Source organism: Elgaria multicarinata, chromosome 16 (assembly GCF_023053635.1).
Source record: "Elgaria multicarinata webbii isolate HBS135686 ecotype San Diego chromosome 16, rElgMul1.1.pri, whole genome shotgun sequence".
Lineage (NCBI taxonomy): Eukaryota > Metazoa > Chordata > Lepidosauria > Squamata > Anguidae > Elgaria > Elgaria multicarinata.
In genome coordinates, this window is record NC_086186.1 from 17,197,841 (window position 1) to 17,223,527 (window position 25,687).

The 25,687-nt window shown below is 44.4% G+C and overlaps 1 protein-coding gene across 1 annotated transcript in view; it reads left to right on the forward strand.

Moving 5' to 3' along the window:
- The window catches only part of ADAMTSL3 (ADAMTS like 3), a 268,514-nt gene that overhangs the window by 98,104 nt on the left and 144,723 nt on the right, over positions 1 to 25,687 (forward strand). Inside the window, exons 4-5 of the mRNA XM_063142573.1 lie at positions 19,695 to 19,822; positions 22,716 to 22,761. Coding sequence (XP_062998643.1) covers positions 19,695 to 19,822; positions 22,716 to 22,761 — 174 coding nt within the window. The remainder of the gene's footprint in view (positions 1 to 19,694; positions 19,823 to 22,715; positions 22,762 to 25,687) is intronic.

Below are 25,687 nucleotides of genomic sequence, written 5' to 3' on the forward strand. Positions count from 1 at the left end.
TGTGCAATCCACAACGTCTTTATGAAGAAGAAGAAGAAGAAGAAGAAGAAGAAGAAGAAGAAGAAGGAGGAGGAGGAGGAGGAGGAGGAGGAGGAGGAGGAGGAGGAGGAGGAGGAGGAGGAGGAGGAGACCACCTCTTCACGCTTGTAGCATCTGTGAAGGCTAGGAGCTATCCTCTAAGCTAATTGGCTATCAGCTAAATGGACAGTTTCTCACCAGACTCCTCCTTCAGGGAGGGTCCTCTTGACCCAACTTCTGACACACAGCCAGTTTGACGGACCACCTCCCACCTCCTCTCAACTCCATCCACTTAACCCTGTGGCAGACTCTGAGATCTGCCAATTCTAGTGCTCCCTCCCCCTCCGACAAGGGTGGGGAAGGGGAAGATGGCCTCTGAGCCTGGGCCTCCTGTTCTCCTGGGAAAATCCCTTCCTTATTCTTGGAGAGTCTTGGGGAATTTTCTCCTCCTCTCCCTGTCTTGACTGAGCTTGTTCTGGCTCTGCTTCTGACTCAGAATCTGAAGCCTGGGCCCCATTTTGACAACTGTGTGTTTTTACACCCACTGCTGAACTGGCAACATAGAGGCAACTGTGACTACTTTTGCCTGTCATCTGCTTTAGCAAAAATAACTATAGGTGTGCTGCACAGCAGGTGAGGGAAGGAAGAGTTTATTAGGGGACCATGGGGTGGGGTGGGGAGGGGAGGAGAGGGGGGGTATGGGTGGGCAAAAATTGCCCCTGTCTCATGCCATGAATTGGCAGTATAATTTTTTTTAAAGTGTGCATGTTGGGATTGCAATATGGCGTTAGACCTGTCCTTTCTTTGGAGCAGGGCTCATGTTCTGTGGGTCCATATGTGCTTGCAGAAGTCTTCATATTGGTCTCACATCTGCATTTTAGTTTACTTTTATGGTGGTGGCGTTATGACATATTTTGGAGGTCTCTGGGGTAATGTAGGTACAAACGAGGGATACCTTTCAGGCCCATGGCCAAAACCTGGACTCCTTAGTCAGATAAATTACCCAGCTTTTAATGTATTATTTATAATTGACAGAGAGTTTTTTCCCCTTCGGGGAAAAAAATTAGGATACAACTTATAGATTTTTATTTTAGGACTGACATATATTGAAGTGCAGCAGTGTGAATTTCAATAAGTAATCAAAAATAAACTTTGCAAGCAGAAGGGACTCCTCAAAGGTGCCATAGTAACTTTAGAAATAACTGTTTAGAATCAAAACCAGGACGTGTTTAACTGTTCTGGCACTGCAATGTTCATAAAATTAAAAGCTTATTGATGTTTTATTGGGAGCAGAATTAATGAATTCACAGCCAGAGTAGTACGGGATGTCAGCGTGAAAACACACCTGTCTGTTTAAAAAGGAAAAATAAATAAATGTTAAACTGACATAAAACAATAACTTGAACGTTAAGTATACACTGGAAAGTACTGGATTTGACATTTCCTTTTTTTAAAAAAAAACAGACCAAAGGGGGGTGAACTTTTCAGAGGGGCCAAATTACACATGGTAGGTGGTTTTATGATACGCCTTCCTGTTCTTTGGGTTTTGTTTTTAATGAGAAGCAGGGTTTTTTTTGCTGGGGGTGGGGATAGAGTAACATCAGGAGTGGGGGGTTGGTATGGGAGGTGGTTAGCTTGCAGCTGAATGTGTGAATTGGCCCCAATGATGAGCATTGCTTTTGAGGAGATGTGTGTTGGCGTGCGCACACATGCAATTAATCACTTGATGCTGCAGGCAACTGATTTATTCCCAACCTGAAATCTTGATAAGACTAATGACGGCTCATTCTGAAGTGATTGCCGGTGTGCCTTTAATACATCCCGAAACAGTAACATTCCTTCTGCATAATGGCACAAATGACTGGAACAATGTTTTGGCACCCTCTCCTTTGACTGGTGCTTTGGTTGGGTGCTCTTAAGTTGGCTGTAAAACGGCCTGTTGATCTGTTGTCAGTTGGCAGATGGTCCTGGACAATTTCCCCCCCTTTGACTCTTCCTTGATTTCTGGCAGGGGATTTTTATGTCAGCGATTTCACAATCGTATGTGCATTTGTATTGGTCTGTACAGTTTCCTCATCCGTGCTGTATGCAAAAAGCCTTTTATAGTAAAAATGAAGAGTTCTCCTACAGTACGATAGGACGGGCAATGGAACGCCATATGAATTGAAGTTTACAAGCTAGTGATTGCGTTGGGCTTTGATGGCATGTTACTTAAAAAAGGAAAGAGGGGAAAAAGACTGTGTTGAATGTTCAGATTTGGCATTCCTATAGTCCCACCTAGAACTGTGAAGGTTGTCAGCACATGATAAAAGTAACATATTTCGTTACCTTTTAGAATTTCCACTGTCACCATTTATATTCATTAAAGTAAACACTATCTTGATTTAATACGATTTTGTTAGGGTGGTTTGTTTTATTTTTCTTTTGTAGTAGCTCAGTTAATATAGGTTAGGTGTGACAGTGGCCTGGTTCAGACAACACGTTAAACCATGCTGATTAACCACAAAATGGTTAAGGGAATGCACCATTTTGTGGTTAAGCAGCATGGTTTAGCGTGTTGTCTGAACCAGGCCACTGACCCCCAACTGAGATAGAACTTCAACAAGAACGAAGAGAAAACAGAATCATTTTCTGACCTTTAATTTTTGTTTTTTTGAGACACATGGAGAGTATTCTGGGGATGGCACCTCCTCTTGGTACAAGTAGGCTGAATTAGGGATGTTTGAATCTATCAATTTCCGTTTCTCTCAGCTCCTTGTTAATCCAATATTAAATTTAGGTTTTCTCAAACTTTGAGAATATCTCCAATTTTAATTTCAGTTTGTCCTGAATCTTGAGATTTTTTTTTAACTATTTTGTGTTTAATGAAAATTCATAAGCATTTTTGGTGCACGTTTCTCCTCATTCATTCATTTTTGTTTGGATTTTTGCCCAATATAATGCATTTTCTAACATTATTTCCCTAATATATTTCTGTGACCTGCCCAGAGAGCTTCAGCTATCGGCAGTATAGAAATATAACAAATGAATGAATGAATATACACATTTTTGCATATATTCATATGCACCTGGGGTGGGGGTCAGAGACATCCCAAACAATTCCAAATTACTTCTGATTTGCAGAGTTTGCAGTGGACCAGTATCTTCTAATTTATGTGGATTCCATGGACTTAAACAGAGGTGTTTGGTTTTTTAAAAAACTTTCTGGCATTGTATGACAATTTAGTCATATGTAGGGTGACCAACTGTCAGGATTTCCCCGGATTTGTCCTGGTTTTTGTTCTTTCCATAGTGTCAGGGGGGATTGTCTATAATTTTCAATAATGTCCTGGAATGACACACCTTCCCCTTTAAGGCTGCCAGGAGGGAATGACATGCTTTCTTGAGGCACATCATTCCCCCACCCCGAGCTCCAATTGAGGTCTTAAAGGGGAAAGTGGGTCATTCGTGGACATTATAGAAAAGGCCCCAATTGGAGTGGATGGTGGTGGTGCCAAATGAAATCCTTTCCCCTCCTCCCCTCTAATCGGGTTCTTTAAGGTGGAGGGAGAATAATGTACTTTTTGCAGGACTCAGAAAGCTGCTTCCCCCCCACACACACTAGGTGTCCTCTTTTTTGGTTTCCCAAATATGGTCACCCTAGTCATATGCAAATATGAAAGTTACTGGAAAATCTGGTAATATATACAATATTTTTAAAGCGCACACACAGAGTTTTATGCACCTCTGATTTCTCTTCAACCTCCTCTGTGCCCATTGATTTTACACTGATCTAAGGAAAATATGGAAAAAAAATTAGGGTCAGAAAAAGTTACGTAATTTTCAGTGAACTTTTTTTGGCGTACTTTTCCGAAGGGGTGGTGAAGTGAATCTGATTCCATCAGCGAGCGGGTGTCAGTATGGAAGAGGCCGGACAATCCATGAAACACAGATGTAATGGATTTTTAAAAACACTGGACATCTCTATATGCACTGTATGAAATGTTTTGGCTGCAACTTAATGTGGCATGTTTTCCGCATTAGAAGACATTAGTCCTCATAATTCTGTGTAGAGGGCATATAAATTCATGCAAGGCTACTGATAAACATAGCCATTAGCTGGGCTGTAGTCTGTGAGTATTTGTTTACCCATTTTACATGATTTATATGGCCCTTTGAATGCAAGTAAGTCTGTTTCTGAGCATGCACACACCTTTGGATTATGGTCACTGCATTGAAAGATAGTTTGAAAAACTAAGTGCTAAGCACAATGGGTACAACTCACTGGCAAGACCTCCTGTGTAAGTGCCATAGAAATGGAGGGAAGGTGGTCATTCTCTTATAACTCCTTTTCATTTCAGTGGATGTTACACAGATGAACTTCCTCGTGCTACCTGGATATCAGCTTGCACAAACCACATTCAATTCAGCCAAGTAGAACACAGGAAGTTGTCTTAAAATGAGCTGGCACATTGGGCCATCTATCTCAGGATTGCCTACACTGATAGGTAGTGGCTCTACAAGGGTTTCAGGCCAGGGTCTTTTCCCAGCCCTGTCTGGAGATGCTAGAGATTGAATGTGCAAAGCATGTGCTTGATCACTAAGCTATAGCCCTTCTCTTTGATGAGTCTAGTGTACTTCTAGTAGAGGGGAAATACATACTAGAGGAAAATGTTAAAGGCCCTCTCCAGAGATGTAACAGATACTGAGGACACTTTCATATGGAAGACTTCTAGAACTACCAATCAAAAGACTTTGTGCAGTTCTTCCATCTTTTCCTCCTTAAAATATTTATTTTTGTGGACAGAAAAAAGGCAGAGGAAACAGTGGGAAAACACAGGGGGGGTAACATTGCACTCATGTCCTGCTTATGGGTTCCTGACCAATGTCTGGTTGGCCACTGTGTGAACAGAGTGCTGGGCTAGATGGACCCTTGCTCTGATTCAGCAGGGCTCTTCTTATGTTCTTATGATACCTAGATGTCGTCTGGACCTCCTGTACTATTTTTGTGAATGAGGCAGGGTGACTGCATGGTAAAAGCGTCATCTGGAAGCAGCCTGAGTTAAAAAAAAACTTAACTCTTCATTCTGGTACAACTGGATGGAGCAGAGGAAAGAAAAAAAAGTGTTCGTGGTGAAGTTGGGGAGGGGGGGCAGTTAAGTTTGTGAAATTGAAACATGTGTTAGTGCGCAATCCTATGCATGTTTAGACAGAAAAAAGCCGTGCAACATGCTAGGGGATGCTAAGAGTTGTAGGACTTTTCCCTGTCTAAACTTGAGTAGGATTATGCCCTTAGTCAAACAAATGAGTGGGCTCTTAATAGATGGTAGTCATGTACAAAGCATGCATTATCTCTCCTTTTAGGGACGCTGTCTTGGAGTGGTTTAATTTAAGGAGCAGGAGCAAGCTGAATTTTAGTTTCGAAGCTTTTCAAGAAATTAAAAATCTGGTGGTCTACAGAAAACCAGAATGCTGCAATATAATACTTATTAGGGGATAATTATACTTCCACCAGAGTACTTTCACTCCGGACTTGTTCTATTAAATCTGTGAAATTATGCTACATTTTGCCTGATTTTTAGCATAAAGAAATACGTTTTAGTTAATTCTGTGCTCTACACAAAATGCACATGCTTCTGCTTATCACCATGGAATCGTTAAGCTAGGCTAGCAAGTAAATGCAATGTATAAATCTGTTGGGTTTTTTTTAAAAAAAATTTAGAAAGACTTTTCGGCAAATCACTCTTGAGAGGATCATATACAAGAAAATATTTGTTCATAGCGTGGTGATTAATGTTGCACTACTGATAAAAGTTACATTGTTTAAATGAGTTTATAAATCACCCTGTCTGTACGATCATTTCCTGTAATCTGTCATTATATTTCAAATATATAATTGTGAGAGACAGAAAATTGGCATCCACCACAATGCTGCTGCAAGAAGCTGAGGTTCTATTTCGCAGTCATCGAATTGGATCACATGGTGAAATTGATTTGGCTGAATAATATCATGAGTAGTGCTCTACAGGACGTTCTTTCATTGTGGTTTTGAACATCTGATGACTCATTTGTCCTGCTTGCCCTCCATTCATGAACCATTTCACAGTCTCCTAATGAAAGCCAATGTACATGCGCTAAGAACCATGTTGCGTTCACCACCAATTTGGATCGTTTTAAAAGGGGGGTAGGCAAATTTCTGGAGGAGAAGGCCAGTGATGGCTACTAGTCTTGGGGCATGTCTACACCAGCTATTTATCCCGGGATCATCCTTGTGCATCCAAATGACACACAGGGGATACCGGGAGAAGGCAGGGATGATCCCTCAATTTTCCTGGGATAATCCTTAGGTGTAGAAAGGGCCTTGGTGGCTGTGTGCTACCTCCAGTATTAGAGGCAGTAAGCCTATATATAGCAGTTGCTGAGAAACATGGGTGGGAGGGTGCTGTTGCACTCATGTCTTGTCTTGCTTGTGGGTCTCCCATCCACAGCTGGTTGGCCAATGTGATGGAGCCTTGGTCTGATCCAGCATGGCTCTTATGTTCTTACATTCAGTTGAGTGAGTGAAGACTGCGTAATCTTTCCAAAGGCCTTTTGATATCTTTTACTTAAATGAAGAAGAAGAAGAATTTAAGTTTTGTACTAAAATTGATATTGACTATTTGTTTTAGTCTCTACTTGGACAGCGGTTGATTAGTCTATTTTTACTAGGGCTGTACACGGACCCCCCCCCAATCCTCTTCATGGTCCGATCCGCAACTTCCGAATCGGGCTGATTCGCCCCACCATGATCCACCGGTGGCCCGGTCCGCTTCATTACGGAGCTCCGGATCCGAATCAGAGCTCCGTTCCCCACCCACCCATAGACTTACCTGGCTGCGCCACCGTTGCCACATGAACTGCGGTAGTGGCAGCAGGGCCAGGTAAGTCCCCCCTCTGGGGCCTACACTTCCGGGTTGAGCTGCGAGCTCAAGTGAAGCTGGTGACAGGCCGTGATGGACCAGGTAAGACCACCCTCCCCCCACTCCTTACCTGGCTCTGCCACCGTCGCTGCACAGGCGGTGGCAGCACCAGGTAAGGCCCCTTACGTTTTTCGGAGCTCTGGATCAAAGTGAAGGATCCGCCTTCATCTCAATCTGCTCTGCTCCACTGCCCCCTGATCTTCTTTGCCTCCGCCTTAAGAGGAGGCAAAGCACCCCGATCTGCTTCTGCTTCTCCAACCCGAAGAGAGGCGGAGCACAGCCCTAATTTTTACCCGTTTGAGGGTAGTTTGAGTATTTGCTTTACTTAGGGTGACCATGTTTTGAAAACTAAAAAGGAGGACAATATGGCTGCCCTCATGAGGTGTGGCCACCCCAACATGTCTGGCACCCAAGGGGGCGTGGCATCCATTGTCAGCATCAATATCTTTAGCAGCAGCAGCATTATCAATATCACCATCAACCATTATCATTATCAGTATCCATTATCATCATCACCATCATCCATTATCATTATCAGTATCCATTATCATCATCACCATTATCAGTATCAGCATCATTATCAAGATCAGTAGTAGCATCATTATCAATATCATCATCAGCATCCATTATTATCAGCATCCATTGTCATCATCACCATTATCATCATCACCATCATTATCAGCAGCAGCATTATCAATATCAGCATCAGCACCCATTATCATTATCAGCACCATTATCATCATCACCATCATTAGCTGTCCTTGTCGCCACTGTCCTCCTCGTACCTCTGCTGCTGTCCTCTTTCGCCACCTGGCCGGGTGGTCTGGTCCGTCGCCGCTGTCCTGGTACCTCTGCCGCTGGTGTCTGCCGCTTGGGTGGTCTGGTTTGCTGCCGTCGGGAGTGAACTGGACCCCACCCCTTGGCTCTCATTGCATGTGACGAGAGCCAAGGGGCAGGGCTCCGTGTTCGCTCCCTGTCCTGGGTGGCTGGGCCTGGCCCAGCTAGCTGGGGCAGGGAGCGAACTGACCCCCACTCCTTGGCTCTCGTCACATGTGATGAGACCCAAGGGGCAGGGCTCCCGGGGCAGGCAGCGAAAACTGAGCCACCTAGATCGGCGCTGGGGGGAGGAGCTGGAAGATGCGTTCTGGACTTCCGGGAATGCGTCTCCCAGCCCCTGCCCCCCAGCGCCGATCTACAGCAGCCCCAGACCCCACGTTTTGCCCGGACATAACGGGGAAAATGGGGATTTCCCCCCGGATCGGGTTTGCCCCCCCCCCGATTCCAGACATGTCCGGGCAAAAACGGATGTATGGTCACCCTACGTTTACTGCTGTTGATATTTTCATTTTATTATTTGATTTGTGTTTTAATCTTTTTGTTGATTAAATTGTACATTGCCGGGGGGGCTAGGTGAATACGCAACTAATAATAATAATAATAATAATAATAATAATAATAATAATAATAATAATAATATGCTTATATCCAATAATGACGTACAATTGCTTTCTAAAAGGATAATAGGATTCAAGTTGTCACTTTAAATATATATCCATGCCTCCGCTGGCTTCATAAATTCCCACCAGAGTGCATGGCACCAGGCAAGATGCCAAGTCTTCTGGCTGACTCAGATGTCACAGTTTCCTACTGGCTGGTTAAGCAAGTCATAACACTAGATCCAAACCTTTTGTGTGGAGACTAAAATGGTCCTCGGTCCCCATGAAAGCATTAGCATACCTAAACTGCAGACCTCATGGTGATAATGTCTGGACCAATTTTTAGAGTTCTCTGTTTCTTCTCCATCCTTTGCTTTTTGTATCACTGAATCTGATGAGGAGTTCTAGAGAACCTGAAAGCTTGCACATTTTGATGGAATGGTGATTGGTCCTAAAATAAAGGTATTGCTAGACTGGATTTCTCTCTCTCTCTCATGGACTAGCATGGCTATCTTTGTTTTTGATGGTGTTAGTTAACCTCTACAAGAATTTCTGTAGGTGAGAATTCAACTAGGGAGGTGGAGAGCAGTATGTCTGAAACTCTGACGAGACACTTTATTCATAACAATATTTGATTGATTTGTTCACAGTCTTTCTGACCCATCTCTCCATAAAAAAAAGTATGTTGACAAAGAAGTATGACAGTAATGAAACAAATGCTAGGCTTTTGTAGTTTAAAACACCCAGCGGGCACAACGGTTACCCTGTCAGCAGGATTAAAAATGTATCTAATAATGTATTTTTCCCCTGGCACCAAGAGGACAATAAGATAGGTGCCAGGCAAACCTCAGTGAGAGAGTGCTTCACAGCTGGGTGCCACCACTGAGAAGGCTCTCTCTCTGGTAGTAAGGCCTTCCAGTGTATGAGTAGGTACAGATGGAGGCAAGTCACTAGTGCCTTTAAAAATAGTATTATGTTTCTTGTGTATTAATTTTTACTTCCTTTCAGATAAGAAAATGGGATAGTAATATTTTCAAATAACTCAGAGGACCCCAGGAAGCAGTCTTCTATGCCAGTGGAATCCACCCCTGTCCAGGCACTTTCAGGGCTGGTGTCTGGGGCCAGCATGGTCAGGCAGATGCTGAGGCCCCCAAGGGCCCATACCTGATCCTGCTGACTCCACTGAGAATGGATACATTTATGCAATGGTGCTTTTGGAGGGAAGGCACTGAGCCTTTCAGCCCCTCTCTGCAGCACCCTTCTGTTGTATTAGGTTATCTGAAATGCAATGCCTGACCCAATGTCTATAGTGGGTATTGCATTTGGGGTAATCTACCATGGCGGGCAGCCATTGTGTGTCAGAGCTGAGCCCTGGTTTGGCTCCCACTCAAAAGCATCTCCACAGCTGCCATGCACCCAGGAAAATGCATCTGGTCAGTTGTTCAGTGTCTGGAGCCTAGGGTCGGTCAGTGTCTTGGTGAATGACCAGCAGCAGTGGGTAGGGGCAGAAATTTGCTGCAGACATTCAGCAGTGGTTAAGAGGTGCCAGGGCTCCAAGTTATGCAGCATCTGCACTGTTTGATTAGCAGGGATGTTGATGTCATCTCACAGCCCCCTCAGAATGTCCTGTTCCCTCTGAGCATAGCTGCAATCTTCACCGTAGCTGGGGGAGGTGGATTATCCCAGCAACAATATATTGCTTCCCATTGTAATGCCAAGGATTTTGGGGTGGGTTTGGTTTTGAATGGGCCATAGTTTTACAGAAGACCTGCTCCTGGTGAAGACTGCTAGAATGTATTGTTATTATAGATCAACACAGCAGTTTGCATTTTTGGACTCTGTTTGAGAGTGTCTCTATGGAGACTGAGGCCACGCCAATTATAATATGCCAGCTGCGCCCCTTCCTAGAGTTAGAAGACCTAAAGATTGTAGTGCAGGCACTGGTAACTTCGAGGCTCAACTTCTGCAATGCGCTCTACATAGGGATACCTTTGTGTCTAGTACGGAAACTTCAACTAGTTCAAAATATGGCAGCCAGGCTGGTCACCGGTACACCTAGGGGTGAGCACATTACACCAGTCTTAAAATCTCTTCACTGGATGCCAATTAGTTTCCAGGCGAAGTATAAAGTTTTGGTTATTACCTTTAAAGCCCTACATGGTTTGAGACCAGGCTACCTGCGGGATCGCCTTCTCCCGTACAATCCGCCCCGCACACTCAGGTCCTCTGGGAACAATCTACTTCAGTCAGCAAAGACTAGGCTGACAACCATAACCCAGAGGGCCTTCTCTTCTGCTGCTCCCAAACTGTGGAATGGCCTGCCGGAGGAGACTCGTCAGCTTGACAGTCTTTTAGCATTCAGGAAAGCTATCAAGACTGATCTCTTCCGGCAGGCCTATCCAGTAGAATTTTAGGATACTTTTGGGATGCTTTTAGGATGTTTTTAACAGTGTATGCTATGTTTTTAATCAGTATTTTATGTATTTTATGATTGCTGTTGTTCCCCACCTCGATCCAGTTGGAGAGGCGGGTAAGAAATAAAATAATAATAATAATAATAATAATAATAATAATAATAATAATAATAATACTATGAAAGTGGTATATAAAAGGCAGGAGCCACACCAAGCAGGATATAGCAGTATGAAAGTGGTATATGTTATGTATCAATGGGCCCCAACAGTTGTCAGTGCACTTCAATACCTCTATAAAGCAGTAGTGTGGCTCCTACCTTTTATATACTGCTTTCATGCCACTTTCATTAGTGGAATATCCTGCTTAGTGTAGATGAGCCCTGAGAAGTGCCCATACCTCAAAATTTACCAGTGTACTGGGGCAGACGCTTGGCAACGAGAGCAGCGGTGGACCAAGGTGACAGAGGTTTGGTGATGACAGGGGTGACCCACTGACAATGCCATGTCAAAGGGCCCACTGAAGTCTGGTGCTGGCCATGAACTGATCAGCTGCTTGTCAGACGGGGTGGGTGCTCTCGCGACTAGAACTGGATTAGCGATTTTTAAGGGTTATGGTGTTCCGCTTTATTTTAGCACCTCGGTACAATGGCCCACTGGGTTTAGTGACTTTAAAAGCCAGTTAAAGCATTGCATTTTTAAATTGGAACAGTCCTTGGCTGCTTTTAATTTTTGCCTTAAATGAATCTAGTTAATCAAGAAATAAAACTAATCTGCAAAATCCAATTTTATTGGCTGATTTACTGCCATGATTGTGCTATAATCATAGTACCACTATGTCATTGCTCATAGATAGGGGAAAATCTTTTACTTACAAGAAACTAGGGGACTATCAGACAATTATTAAAAAAGAACTTGTACTTTTCTTTTTCTTTTTCTTTTTTTTTTTTTGCTGCAGGAAAAAATGCATCTGGACATCCTATCTTGGAATAGTTTTTGGGTTTTTTTGCTAGTTGTAAATTCTGGCTAAGTGAACAAGCTGCCAAGAGTATTTTTAGTATTTTTATATGTTGCCCATTGGAAAATGTCTTCAGAAAAATGGATAAATTGGCCACTCATTTTTACAGCCTTTTAGAACAGATATTTTAATAAACAAAACAAAAAAGTATTTTATTTTATGAAATACCTGATAATGAAACTTTCTGGCTGCAAATGGGTAGATGGTATTCTGTACAGCTAATTTAACATATGTTTTTCATTGAAATGAAAATGCCCCTTGATGGTTGCCTTCTAACTGCACCATTGCTGTCCCTTGGATCCTTTGACTCAATCTCTTAGGCCATGGCTAGACTAGGGTTTATCCTGGGGATCACCCTGGAATCATCCCTGTTCATCCACATGATGCACAGGGGATCCTGGGGGTAGAGAGGGATGATCTCTGCATTTCCCCGAGATTTTGCCCTATCCTTCTAGCCTGGTTTTTCCATAGTCCTGGGCTGATCCTGAGACTGCGGAATGGTGGCCAGGTGTCGTGGTTAGTCCCAGCTCCTCGTGAGTAATCGTAAATAGCTGGGACTTGGGCATGGGGTGTGGAGCTCCTCAGGAATTCCGTGCCCATCTGGGGAGGGGGGAGCGTTTTTTTTTAAAGAAAAAACACTCACTTGTTTGCACAGGAACACTCATTTGCTCCTCTCCAATAGAAAAAATGAAACAAAATGGCGGCCATGATGAACTTTCCCTCCTAGGACGTCACATGCTGCATGTACACAAGCGGGGGGACGATCTTGCAATCATAAAATCGTAAGATCATTGCCCTCAATCCCCCTTGTCTAGCTATGGCCTTAGACAGGATCTACACTACTGCTTTATAATGCTTTATAACATTATTGACAACTGTTGGGGCCCAGGACACACTCCATGTACTGTTTTCACACCACTTTCAAAGTGTTGTATCCTGCTTAGAGTAGATCTGGCCTTAGTCCCCATCACTTACTAGGCCTAAGCCTTACTAAATTTAACTGACTAGTTTCTTCTGTGAATCCCTGCTTCCTTCTCCCTCTTTCTCTCTCCCTTCTGTGGCATTTTGGATAGTGACCTCCCTGGAGCAGCGACCTGCCAGCTTGTTTGCTGTAAAGTGCCATGCACTCTATATAAACGATAATGCTGTAAGATTACATTAACTGTGGTTGGTATAGCAGTCCATAGATACAGGAATTTCACATTAAAATTGAAACAGGGTATGAACACAGTGCATGAAGCAAGCAGCCCTTGTGTTGTTAGGTATGTGCTTGGCTCTGCTAATGAAATCCTGTCTTTTCCATGCTCAGCAAGACCCATAGATGGGACAGGGCTATGTTACCAATCAGAATGGCAGAGACATGCCAAGCCCTAGGACAGGAATGCCCAGGCGTGCCCATCCCTTAGTGCCATAGCCATTAATGCCTTTGCAACAAGGACAGCCTACCACTCCATCCCAGTCCTGTTGCAGCCAGTGACCCCAATGTGTCAGGGGAGGTTGCATGGGGGGGAAAGGTTTGGATGCAGAGAGGCAGAGGTTTTTTTATTATTATTATTACATTTTTATACCGCCCAATAGCTGAAGCTCTCTGGGTGGTTCACAAAAGTTAAAACCATAATAAAACAACCAACATGTTAAAAGCACAATTACAAAATACAGTATAAAAAGCACAACCAGGATAAAACCACACAAAATTGATATAAGATTAAAATACAGAGTTAAAACAGTGAAATTTAAATTTAAGTTAAAATTAAGTGTTAAAATACTGAGAGAATAAAAAGGTCTTCAGCTGGCGATGAAAGCAGTACAGTGTAGGCGCCAGATGGACCTCTCTGGGGAGCTCATTCCACAACCGGGGTGCCACAGTGGAGAAAGCCCTCCTTCCTAGTAGCCACCTAGGTTGGCAGTCTGAGAGTTCACTCTGTGCCCAAGCGACAATTTATGCACATGAAGGAGCCAGGACAGAGTCTGTAGCTTAATAGGACCAGGTAGAATCCCTTGTGCCACCAGCCCTGTGGTGCGGTATAGAGAAGTGTCTCGCCTCCAACCTCTGACAAACTAACACAGAGTAAAATAAAAGATCCCCCGATATGTGAGTCCTCAATTCAAGAAAATGGCTTGTGTAAATTGAGATCCATTAAGTCTCCTTTAACACATCCCTGGGACCCCCTGAAGAGATTTTTTTTGGGTTTCAGATGGCTGGTTAACTGATCTTAAAACTCAGGGAGAGGAGGCTGATGACTCTGAGGTCAGTGGGATTGTGAATCATAGAATAGTAGAGTTGGAAGGGGCCTATAATTTATCCCTGCTCATTCTGAACTGAAATCCTACTCTGGGGTTCAGTTCAGAACCAGACAGAACTCTAAAGTTCTGGGGATTGGGTTCAGCACCTTGGATAGCTTCTTCAGAATTCTGACTGACTCCCAGAGTGGATTCACAGCCCCATGACATCAGAGCCACCGGCCTCCACTGGATTCAAGTCAATGTCAGGTTCCATCATCCCAGTCGTGTTGTTGATGCAACCTATCGCTTGGTATTTCATGACTTGCCACGGTTTATTTGTTGCTTCAACCGTCATGGTCATATCAACTTTACAAATGCATAGGTAAGCACACAAAAGCTTTACAATACAAAGAAGTAAAATACAAAAAGACACTAAAAAGGTTTTCATTAAAAGGTGCCTACAAATATGTAAAAGTTAATTTTAATACAAAGAATTAAAACAAGAGACACTAAGAATTTACATTAAAAGGGCCATAAATGTATAAAAGTTAATACTACTGATATATTAGAACTTCATGTTAAATTTCATCATTACGGTTCATAGAGGTCAATATGGTGACTTGCTACTGAATGTGTGAACTGTATGGTATTTCAGGTGGCATGAGAGTCCTGTATTTGATGGCTTATTCATGCAAACAAGGTATCATGCAAAAAAATCCAAGATGGCTTCTTTGGGCAAATCATAAAGCAGGTACAGCTCTAATGTTTAACTCAGGGGCAGGCAGCCTGGTGCCCTCCAGATATTTTGGATATGGATAGCTGAGGAATTCATGGGGTTTGCATTTTAATGTGAGATTACCCAGTTCATACCTCTCAGAAGCAAACGTGCAGTCGGATATCTGTATTTTTCCAAGTTTGCAAAACAAAATGTGTTTGAAAACATGCACACATTTGAAAAGAAAATGCATGCAAACATACTTTAGTCCAGCGGTTCTCAACCTGTGGATCGGGACTCCGGGGGTCGAATGACCTTTTCACAGGGGTCGCCTAAGACAATCGGAAAACACATATTTCCGATGGTCATAGGAAACTGTATTGACTGAACTATGTCATGTATCATCTTTTGTATTATTAAAGCTATTGTTATGTATTATTTTCATTAGCAAACCATCCCATGACAATGGATCGTGTAGAGAAGAATGAAAATAATTTTATGGTTGGGGGTCACCACAACATGAGGAACTGTATTAAAGGGTCGCGGCATTAGGAAGGTTGAGAACCACTGCTTTAGTCAATGGATACATGTGTATAAAAATGTGTACACTTCAAAAATGGGTGTCAAAAATCCACAGAAGAAATATGGTTGAATTTCTGCCTTGGGGGGGAAAAGTCTTGCAATGCCATGTGGAACTGGGATGGAGCGAGCCCTAGTGGTGGAAAAATGAGGACTGGAGCAGGGTTGAATTTCACAGATTTACCCATCCCTAGTTTCAGACAATTATAATCCCTAACTATTGGGGCTGATGGGAATTGCAGTCCAAAACATCTGGTGGGTTCCAGGTTGCTTCCCCCTGGTATACCTCAACAGATTGACAGCACAGTCCTAAGCAAGTTTACTCAGAAGTAGCTCCCACTGAATTCAGTGAGTCATAACCCCTTGTATGTGTGTGTGCTGAGAAAAGCAGGAATGAACCCCCAAAACAATGCACAATTGTTCTACAACTATTAAATTCCCAGTAGATAAAAACCAATTGTTCTGAATGGTACCTAGTTTCCCCCCCACCCACCCCAAAATTCTAATTTGCCTTAGAGGACGATCAAAGCTCTCATTTGTGCTGGCAAAGCTTTCTTCGTAATCATTTGACTAAACCAGTACCCCACACTGTTGACTTAAACTCCAGCCAGTCCAAATCATTTGTCCCATGGGAAACGAGTTAAAAGTAGTTTGAGCTGGCCTGGTAATTTACTAGCAAAATAATATTTGATTTACTAGCTGTCAGCTTTCATCAAATCTACATATTATATTTGCCTATGCTGTGAAACCAAATTCAAATAAGGGCAAGAAAAATCAGCAAAGTGGGCATGACTTGAATTGGGAAGAATCTGGAGGTTCACAGTTAGGAATTAAATCAATAACAAGTTACAAGCAAGCACAGAAGAGTAATATTTTGTTTAGGAATTGTGCTTGAGAATTGCTTGCTAATTTGTTTTTTTAAGGCTTTTGTTGGTTTAAGCCCATGTTTCCCAAACTTGTGATACATGGAGCACAGCCCATCTCCCCTGCATTTGAAGGCACATTTCACTCTTTGCATTCAGAAAGGCATATATGTATTTTCGCAGTCCTCTTCCAGTGCCATGGGCAGGTATACTGTATTAAGTATATTCATCAAATGATCAACTGGCTGTTTTCTTTTTAGGTTTCTTAATTTTTATTGTTTTCTGTATTTTAGCTGTGTTTCCTTTACGTTTTCTTTTGTTAGCTGCTTTGGCCACTTCTGTTTTGTACGGGAGAAAGCAGGACATATCTTTTTTTCTTTCAAAACCCACAATGGGCTAGACTCAAAGCTGTTTTAAGTATGCTCAAGGCTTTGGGGGTGTCCAGGATATTTTTTTTTGACTTTCCTACTTCTCCTTTTGACTAGCAGGACCCTGTACCCATATCATAAACTGCTGTTTTTTCCCTTAAGTTTCAGGCTTGCATTGGCGTAAAATACAAGCCCAAAGCTGTCTTGGGTACATGGATGTATTTGCATGGTTATTTGAGCCCTGAGTGGTGCTTCTGTACTCCCCATGCACATAATGGTTTTATTTATTTATTTCATTTCTATACCACCCAATAGCCGAAGCTCTTTAGGCAGCTCACAGAATTTAAAACCACATATGGAAGGAGGCGATCCTTAAAATAACCTGGTCCCAAGCTGTTTAGGGCTTTGCACGTTAATACCAGCACATTGAATTGGACACGGACCTGCATTGGGCAACCAGTGCAGCTGGAAAAGCCATGGCATAATGTGGACTCATTGGCCATTCCCCATTCATGATCTTGCTGCTCTGTTTTGGGCCAGCAAGTTACTGGTCAATTTTCAAAGGCAGCCCCATGCACAATGTGTTGCAATAATAATCCAGACAAGAGGTTATCAGAGCATGGATAACTGTTGTAGGCTATCTCTGTCCAGATAAGGGCATAGTTGGTATAGCAGCCTGATAAAAGGTGCTCTGTGCCATTGTCACTGTGCCTCAAGTGACAGTTCATTCCAAGAACACCCCAAACTACAAACCTGATCCTTTAGGGGGGTGGGCAAAGTCCTCCAGAACAGGTTGTACATCACCTAGCTGGGTAGACGCACCCACTAACAGTACCTCTGTCTTGTCTGGATTGAGTCTCAGTTTGTTGGCCCTCATCCAGTCCATTACCATGCCCATGATAATGTTATCACCATGAAGAACCCCATTTAGTTCAATGTTTAGGCATCTGACAGTGTTATGATCCTGCTACCTACATAAAGCCTGGAAGGGCCAGAAACATAATCCTATGGAAAATACCGATGATTAGGTGTTCTTTATGTGCAGCTACATCTCACGGCATCAGTACCACTTAATCCAAGCCACTTAAGGCCAAGATCAAATCTCTTTGTCAACATACTTTATCCTGCGAAAGCAAAATTAAGGTATCCAATAAAGTTTGCCATGGCTACGCTTCAGACCAGGGTGACAGGCTATGGAAAAGTAGTTACCGCTTATAAAAAGACATTTACTGCTAATTTTGAATTAGATGGGCGGGCAGAACAAATGTGTTTCTAGGTTACCAGATTTGGGGCCAAAGACGAGGAAATGCAAATGCATTTAGAACCTGGATTCCTAGCGTCCAAAAGCCTATTTGTACCTCAGAGCACAGGATGCTTCTGTAGGGGGTTCATTCATTGGGAGGGGCAAGCTCTCTCGGATTTGTTCCGATGACGACACAGTTTGCACATGCAAAAGCAGCACAGGAATGACTTGTTAGCTGTTTACCGCTGCTCTCGTTTGACATTTAAACTGGCAGACAGAATTAGATTAGTTGGCAGGCAGGGCTCCAGCCCGTCCCTTGGCAAAGTGAGCTGCAGTACTTCCTTGAAAGCCAATCTTCATTAGCGGGGGTCTCCCAACATGGCGAGAGGAGGTGGGAGGCAGTCCACCAGACTAGCTGCCCGTCTTGATGACCCTCCCTGAAGGAGGAGCCCAGTAAAAGCTTGTTGGGCACAGCAAGAAACCGTCCATTTAGTGGATAGGTGACTGCCTTGCTTTGTTTGGCTAATTAAGCCTAGAGGGTAGCTCCTAGCCTACAGAGTCCCTTCAGGTGTGAAGAGGTGTCTATTTACTGAATAAAGCTTTTGTGAATTGCACAACAAACCTCTTTATTGTCTCATATTTTTCTGGGAGGGCTTGGAATTATGATACAGGCTGTCCATGGGCACCGATGACCATAAATAATAATAATAATAATAATAATAATAATAATAATAATAATAATAATAATTTGTATCCCGCCTTTTGCCCAATGCTGGGCCTCAAGGCGGCCTTACACAGTTTAAAACATACACTGGGGAGGGGGAACAAAGCCATAAATGTTTAAAATACACAACAAAATTATAAGACATTAACATAGATGGAGGGCCAGATTATTCTCCAAAGGCCTGCTGGAACAAACAAGTTTTTGCCTGCTTCCGAAAGCCCATCAAGGAGGGAGCTAGTCTAGCTTCCCCGGGAGGAGAGTTCCAGAGCACCGGAGCAGCCACCAAGAAGGCCCTCTCCCATGTTCCCATCAAGCTCACCTGTGAAGATGGTGGGACTGAAAGAAGGGCTTCTCCAGAAGATCTCAAAGCATGGGCAGGCTCATAAAGACCCTTCCCTTGGCACCTTGGCCCTCTTGATTTCTGTCTTAAAATTTTAAACATTTTTGTTAACTAGGAGGCTGCTATGCTGCAACGTGAAATGCTTACCTGCCCTTCAGCGTCATCTTTATTGGCTCCAAAATCATACAGAGATACAACAGACAGCCTCAACGGCGTGTGCCCATGCATATGACTTGAGTTCCCAGAGCCTTATTTAATGCCTTTCGTTTTCATGGTGCCCAGCATTGATTTCGTTGCATACCATTTGGACATGGCCGTTTTCCATGACACTACCTTCATGCCGCATGGGCCGTAACGACATCATATAACACTATAAGCCACTCTACTCCGAAAACTTGTCATATTGCCTTAAGCTCTTACTAGACGCAACCCCTTCAAGTGAGCACTCCACATCATTTTTCAGATTGGCGTCGGGAGGGCGTTTTTCAAGGTCTGATGCTTATAATTGAGTTTAGAAGCCCCGGAGGAAATGAATGCGAAGTTACGAAAGAGGAGAAAAGGAGCTTTTGAAACCACTTTCCCCCCCCCCCTCCAAGCGGAGATATATTTTGGACCAGTTCTTTCCTGTTGTAAATATATCACTTCTTCTCCCCTCTCTCCCCTGTTGACATAATAATTTGCTTTGGACCAAGCATCTCTGCTTATTATTACCACCAGACTAGGAATCTCCCCAGGGTAAATAACCAGCGAAAAGGATTTTGCAAAATATGTGACTTTCCTGGACTGCTGAGTTCCTTTTCTTTCTGTTGTGTTTCCAGACCTCAAGAATTACCCAGTCTGATGAAGATAAAGAAGGTGGCTGGGATGCCTGGGGAGCATGGAGTGATTGCTCGCGGACTTGTGGAGGGGGTGCATCCTATTCTTTAAGGAGATGTTTAAACGGCAGGTTGGTCGCTCGTGGTGCACGTCATCAAGTCACAAATTACACAATGCGGGTTTGGGTGATTATGCAGGGGGATGGAAGCTACATCACTAGACCCTGGAGACTTGGGCAGGTTGCACTAAAGTCTTTTTCAAATAAAGGGAAATTTAAATACATGCAAATAAAAGCTGATTAAGTACTTGAAGACACAGGGCCTTGCTAGACCAGGCGTTAGCGTGGTGTGAGGCCCGGTTTCCCTCCTGTGCATCCAGATGACGCACAGGGGAATCCGGGGTTAGGCCGCGCTAAAACCTGCCTTAAGCCGGCATAAGCGAATTCGCTATGGCCCGGCTTTTCCGCAGCCCTGGGGCTGCGGAACGTCTAGCAGGGTCCGTGGCTTTTTGCGGCTGCTCGCTTACTCGCGAGTAGCTGGGAAGAGCCACGGACTGGGCACAGCGCTCCCGGGGGTGGGGAGATAGGGGCGGGGGGGGGGGAAGGCCGGACCCGGCAGGAGAGAGGGGGGGAGAAGCCCGGGCATCGGGGATGGCGGATGGGGGCGAGGGAAGAAGAGCCGGGCATCGGGGATGGGGGAAGGAGAGCCGAGGACAGGGGACGGGGGCGAGGGAAGGAGAGCCGGGGACAGGACATCGGGGATGGGGGAGGATGGCCGAGTGGGCAGGGGGGGGCGTCAGGAATTGTGGGGGGGATCAGGGGCAGGGGGAGCGGGGAGCCTTAATTTTTTAAAAAATACCACTTACCTTCTCCGGCGGCTCTCCAGCACATATGGCCCCTTTAAACAAACAAACAAACAAAATGGCCGACGCTACGGGGCTTCCCGTTGCCCTGTCGCATCGTGCGTCTAGAAGCTGGCGACAGTGTGCGCTAGCTCTAGCGCGCTGTCGCCCCTCCTCCCTGCCGGCTTATCCGGCAGGTCTAGCAAGGCCCACAATGAAGGACTCCTGAAATTCTTTCAGCCCAAGGGATGAGTTGCATTCTGGGGAAGCTTTCTGGGGCCTCATTCCAGTGGTGAGAAGGGCCAAAGGCAAAGGGGCGGGGCAAAAATACCAGCATATTTTAGCTTAAACCTCTTACTGCCAGTAGTTAAGCCTTAGAGGAGAGCTAGTGTGGTGTAGTGGCTAAAGTGTTGGACTGGGAGTCGGGAGATCTGGGTTCTAGTCCCCACTCGGCCATGGAAACTTTGGGCCAGTCACAGACTCTCAGCCCAACCTACCTCACAGGGTTGTTGTTGTGAGGATAAAATGGAGAGGAGGAGGATTATGTATGCTGTCTTGGGTTCCTTGTAGGAAAAAAGGTGGGATATAAATGGAATAAATAAATTTCAACCTTTTAGAATGGGGGAAAATGCATACAAGCCAGGAGAACATCAAGCTATCAATGGTCTGGGGAAAGGGGGTGGGTGTAGGGGAAGTTGGTATGGCCATCTAGGGAACCCCAGAGGGCTGGATGTGGGGTTCTGCATCCCTGGACTACTGACTTAGCAGGTCTCATCTCACAGAATCATAGCATGGCAGAGTTGGAAGGGGCCTATAAGGCCATCAAATCCAACCACCTCCTCAATGCAGGAATCCAACTTAAAGCATCCCTGACAGATGGCTGTCTCATTAGTTTTCCAAAACACCATTGTCTGCCTCCACCCAAAGGGCTAAATTACACCTTACACATAGCTTAACCAGAGGAGGTTGGTGGTTCCAATGTCAATGGCGCTGTTAATCCGCTCTGGGTTTCAGTCAGAACGTGGATAATCAGAGCTATCCAAGGTAGGAATCCATTTTGAGGATTGGGTTCAGCACCTTGGATAACTCCTTTAGAGTTCTCACTGGTTCGGATCGAAACCCAGAGCAGATTCACAGCCCCACTGACGCCGGCGCTGCCAGCCTCCTCTGAGCCCCCAACCCTCGCCGCCCCATCGGTTGCAAAACAACACCTGCGGGTTGCAGACACTTGGACACTTTGCAACAGAAGGGGAAACAGCAGGGTACTTAACCTTTCACTTGCCAGCCATTTCCGATTGAAACTTCTCCTTCCCAGCTGCTCCTGTGCCTGCCAGTGTTCCAGAACTCTGTTTACCTTGCAAATAAGAGCCTAGAACATCGGTGTGGATAAAAGCAAGGGTGAGTTTCAGAGAGAAAGTGGCTGCCAGAGAAAGGATTAAGCACATACGTATTGCCATCCCTTCTCTCGTACAGATTGTTCTCTCTAGATGATTTGCCACGGAGAAAGGGCTGTCTGGTTAATGTTAAACATGGCTGAAGAACATGGTGCAGTTTAGCCCTAAATTCCCTTCAAGCGTTTGTGGAGCATCCTTGGCCATTCTACCCGGGACTGACTTTTTCCCACACTTTTTGCCCACACTTTGGAGACCTGGGTTGCCGGTTTTGCTCAGAAGAGGAGCGCAGTAGTTGGAGATGGACCAAAGGACAGAAAGGAGGAGGTGGTGATGGTGGAGGAGGAATGACCTTGGGCGGGTTACTTCTTCCTTCCTGTCCCTCCCCTTCGCTAGTCACACACCCTCCTCCCTTTCCGGCTTCCTGTCCCTGTGTGCCCAGAACCTCTGATCTCTGCCTTCCATAAGCTGAACCTTGCTCATGAGTAACTGCCTTGGAATGATTTTAGAGAGCTCTGTTATTTACTTGTAAATCATTTGTCAGAGCAGACTGCTGGTAAACTGTGTAATAGTTTTGCCCATAATATTTCAGAAATGTTGGGACTTTGCACAGATGTAAGACTAACAGGAAAAGCTATAACTGTTTCATCAGACAGTCATGTCCACCTATTCATCTTCCAGGCAGCGTTAAATATCCAGTAGTGGAGAGAATAATTTATGGGAAGGGGGTAGTCTTTTAATGGGACTTCTACTTAGACACTGCATTCAAACCTTGTTTTTTCACCCCCCCAGGAACTGTGAAGGCAGGAACATTCGGTATAAAACCTGCAGCAATAACGTGAGTCTGATCTATCATTGCATTTGACTGCTCTTCTTTCCTCAAACCAAACAGCCATAAAGTTCCAGGCATCCTACTCGTTTTTGTAAGAAATCGGAAAAGAAAAAGAATATCTGGGTCCTAGGTGTTTCTTTTTGCCTAGTACCGACATCAAATTACGCATGTGCACGCCTAAACACGTGTGCCACGTGAATGCCAATTCTTCTTCTGCTTCTTTGTACAGGAGAGAAAGCACACTGCACTCCAATGACTCTCTTCAAATACTGGCTCAGTGTTCAAGGGTGCCATCCTAGGCAGGAAAAAAGTCCTACAACTCTCAGCCAGCTATGGCTGAGCCAGGCTGGGAATTGTAGGGCATTTTCCTGCCTAAACATGCATAGGATGGCACCTTAACATGTTAAGTCCCGCTGAGTTTGATTTTGATGGAGAGCTCAATAGAGGCTTACATTGCTGGTTGAAATCTATGTTTCTAAACCAGGGGAGGTATCAGGAGGGAAGCGGGACGGCAAAGAACTCGTGGGTTTCCAGTCCTTTATGCGCAGGATTTGAAATCCTGGCAGGGGTAAAGGCGACAGTGGATAGGGAATATTTCAGGGAGGAAATGATTAACAGGGAAGAAGGAAGCAACTGCTTTCCTTCCGTCTCTTCTCTGAAGTTGATCAACCTGATAGTGCTGTCAGGACTAGAACGGGGAGCCCCTTGATCTGTGAATGCAGTGGAGGCTGGTGGCTCCGATGTCAGTGTGGTGGTAAATCCGCTCCATGTTTCAGTCAGAAACCTAAATGACTATCCTAGATACTTCATACCTTGGATAGCTCCTTTAGCGTTCTGGCTGGTTCTGCCTGAAACCTGGAGCGTATTCACTGCCCCGCTGACATTAGAGCCACCAGCCTCCACAGCCGGTGTGGTAGGCCGTCGGGGCTATGGATTATAGCATCTCCCCAAGCAGAAAAGTGTCCTCGGGCCCTGGACTGACTCACCTCCCCACTTCCAGTCTGGACATTGGCTCTCTTCTTTTTATTGCTTTTAATGTTTTAACTGTTTTTACATATTTTATTGTTGTAAACCGTCCTGTGAGGACTTCTGCCCTGAAAGGCGGTCAAGAAATGTTTTAATTAAATACATAAATAAAAACAGGAAATACTGTAAAGGCTTCCTGTTCAGGCTTGCGGTTTTGCCTGGAAAATGATAGACTTTCCTGGCTATGGCTTGTTTTGACTTTTCGTGTATTCCCTGCTTCTGACTTTGAGCGTATTCCCTGGTTTCACCCGTTGGCTCTGACTCCTGGCATAGATCCTGGTTCCCAGCAACTGGCTAGCACAACTGCTCATGTCTCAGCCCTAACAGGCCCGTTGCGAAGGAGAAAGGGCTTATTGCATTTTGCCAATGAAGGACTGAACTAGCCTAAGTTCCCAGTTTCTTCCGATTATCATTTCTTATGCAGTCCAGAGGATCCAATCTCAGGATAACATCCACACTGAAATATCACATGCTATATTGGTAGGTTTCCCCCCTTTGTTCTGGCTTTCATGTCATCTGTTTCATGTATTTTTCGGCAGTTGTGTCAGCAGTTGCAGTGAACGCATGCACTTAAGCTTCTCATTTTGGAGCAAAACCCGTTCTTCCGATGCAACAACTGTACGATTTGGTCAAAGATCTGGAAATGAACTGTGTGCCTTTGTAAATGCAATTCATATAATAAATTGCCAGCAGTATTCTTCTTGTCTGGTGCTAAACTGTCTGGTCGGGGCTCTGTAGATTGTCTCAAAAAGAGAGAATAAACCTCAGGACGCTGTAAACAAATTTATTGGAGAAAAGCCCAATGCGTTTCGACCTCTTGCTTTTTATTAGTCCTTCTTCAAGGGCTGTAACAATACATATATAAATCAGGAATGAGATAAAGAGCCAGTGTGGTGTAGTGGCTAAGGTGTTGGACTGGGAGTCTGGAGATCCGGGTTCTAGGCCCCACTCGAAACCCGCTGGTTTCCCACTGAATGACTTTTGGCCAGTCACAGACTCTCAACCCAACCTACCTCACAGGGTTGTTGTTGTGAGAATAACATGGAGAGGAGGAGGATTATGTACACTGCCTTGGGTTCCTTGGAGGAAAAATGGTGGGATATAAATGTAATAAATAAGTAAATAAGAACTAAAATGATTTTCAATTAGAAAAGCACATTGCAAGCATGGCCTGTGCATACATGCAAACAATAACACAATTTCATTAATAACACAATACATTCATTTACACATCCTGAGACTATTCTCTCTTTTCGTGTTCATCTTGGATATTCACCCGCCTTGCACCCTCACCTCTGTAGACTGTCTCCCACATCTTTCGCCAGAATCCTGCTATTTTGAACATGGGGGTTGTTGTTTTTACCTCGGCCAAGCCCTGTTCTGATGCACATTGCTGTGGAGCCGTGTGCAGCCAAAATGTGCACCGAGTTAGAAACAGAGACCTAGCCAAGAATTAATCCAAACTCAGAATCAGGAATGTGTGCTGGATTGGAGCCTGAGAAATGAGATTGTGCCACAGCTAGGATCAGACTGCAAGCCTAGAGAACAAGTCAAAGCAAGATACGAAATAAGACATAACACCAGGTACAGCAATTAAGGCATTAGGGTGGTGTCAGGAGTCACAGCAGGTTCCAAGAGGTAAAATTAGGGGGAAAGAAAATGCAGGTTCCTCAGTCAAGTAAGAACATCAGAACATCAGAAGAGCGCTGCTAGATCAGACAGAGGGTCCATCTAGTCCAAGACTCTGTTCACACAGTGGCCGACCAGCCATTGACCAGGGACCAACAAAGCAGGACATGGTGCAACAGCACCCTCCCACCCATGTTCCCCAGCAACCGGTGCATATAGGATTACTGCCTCAAATATTGGATGTAGCACATAGCCATCATGGCTAGAATCCATTGAT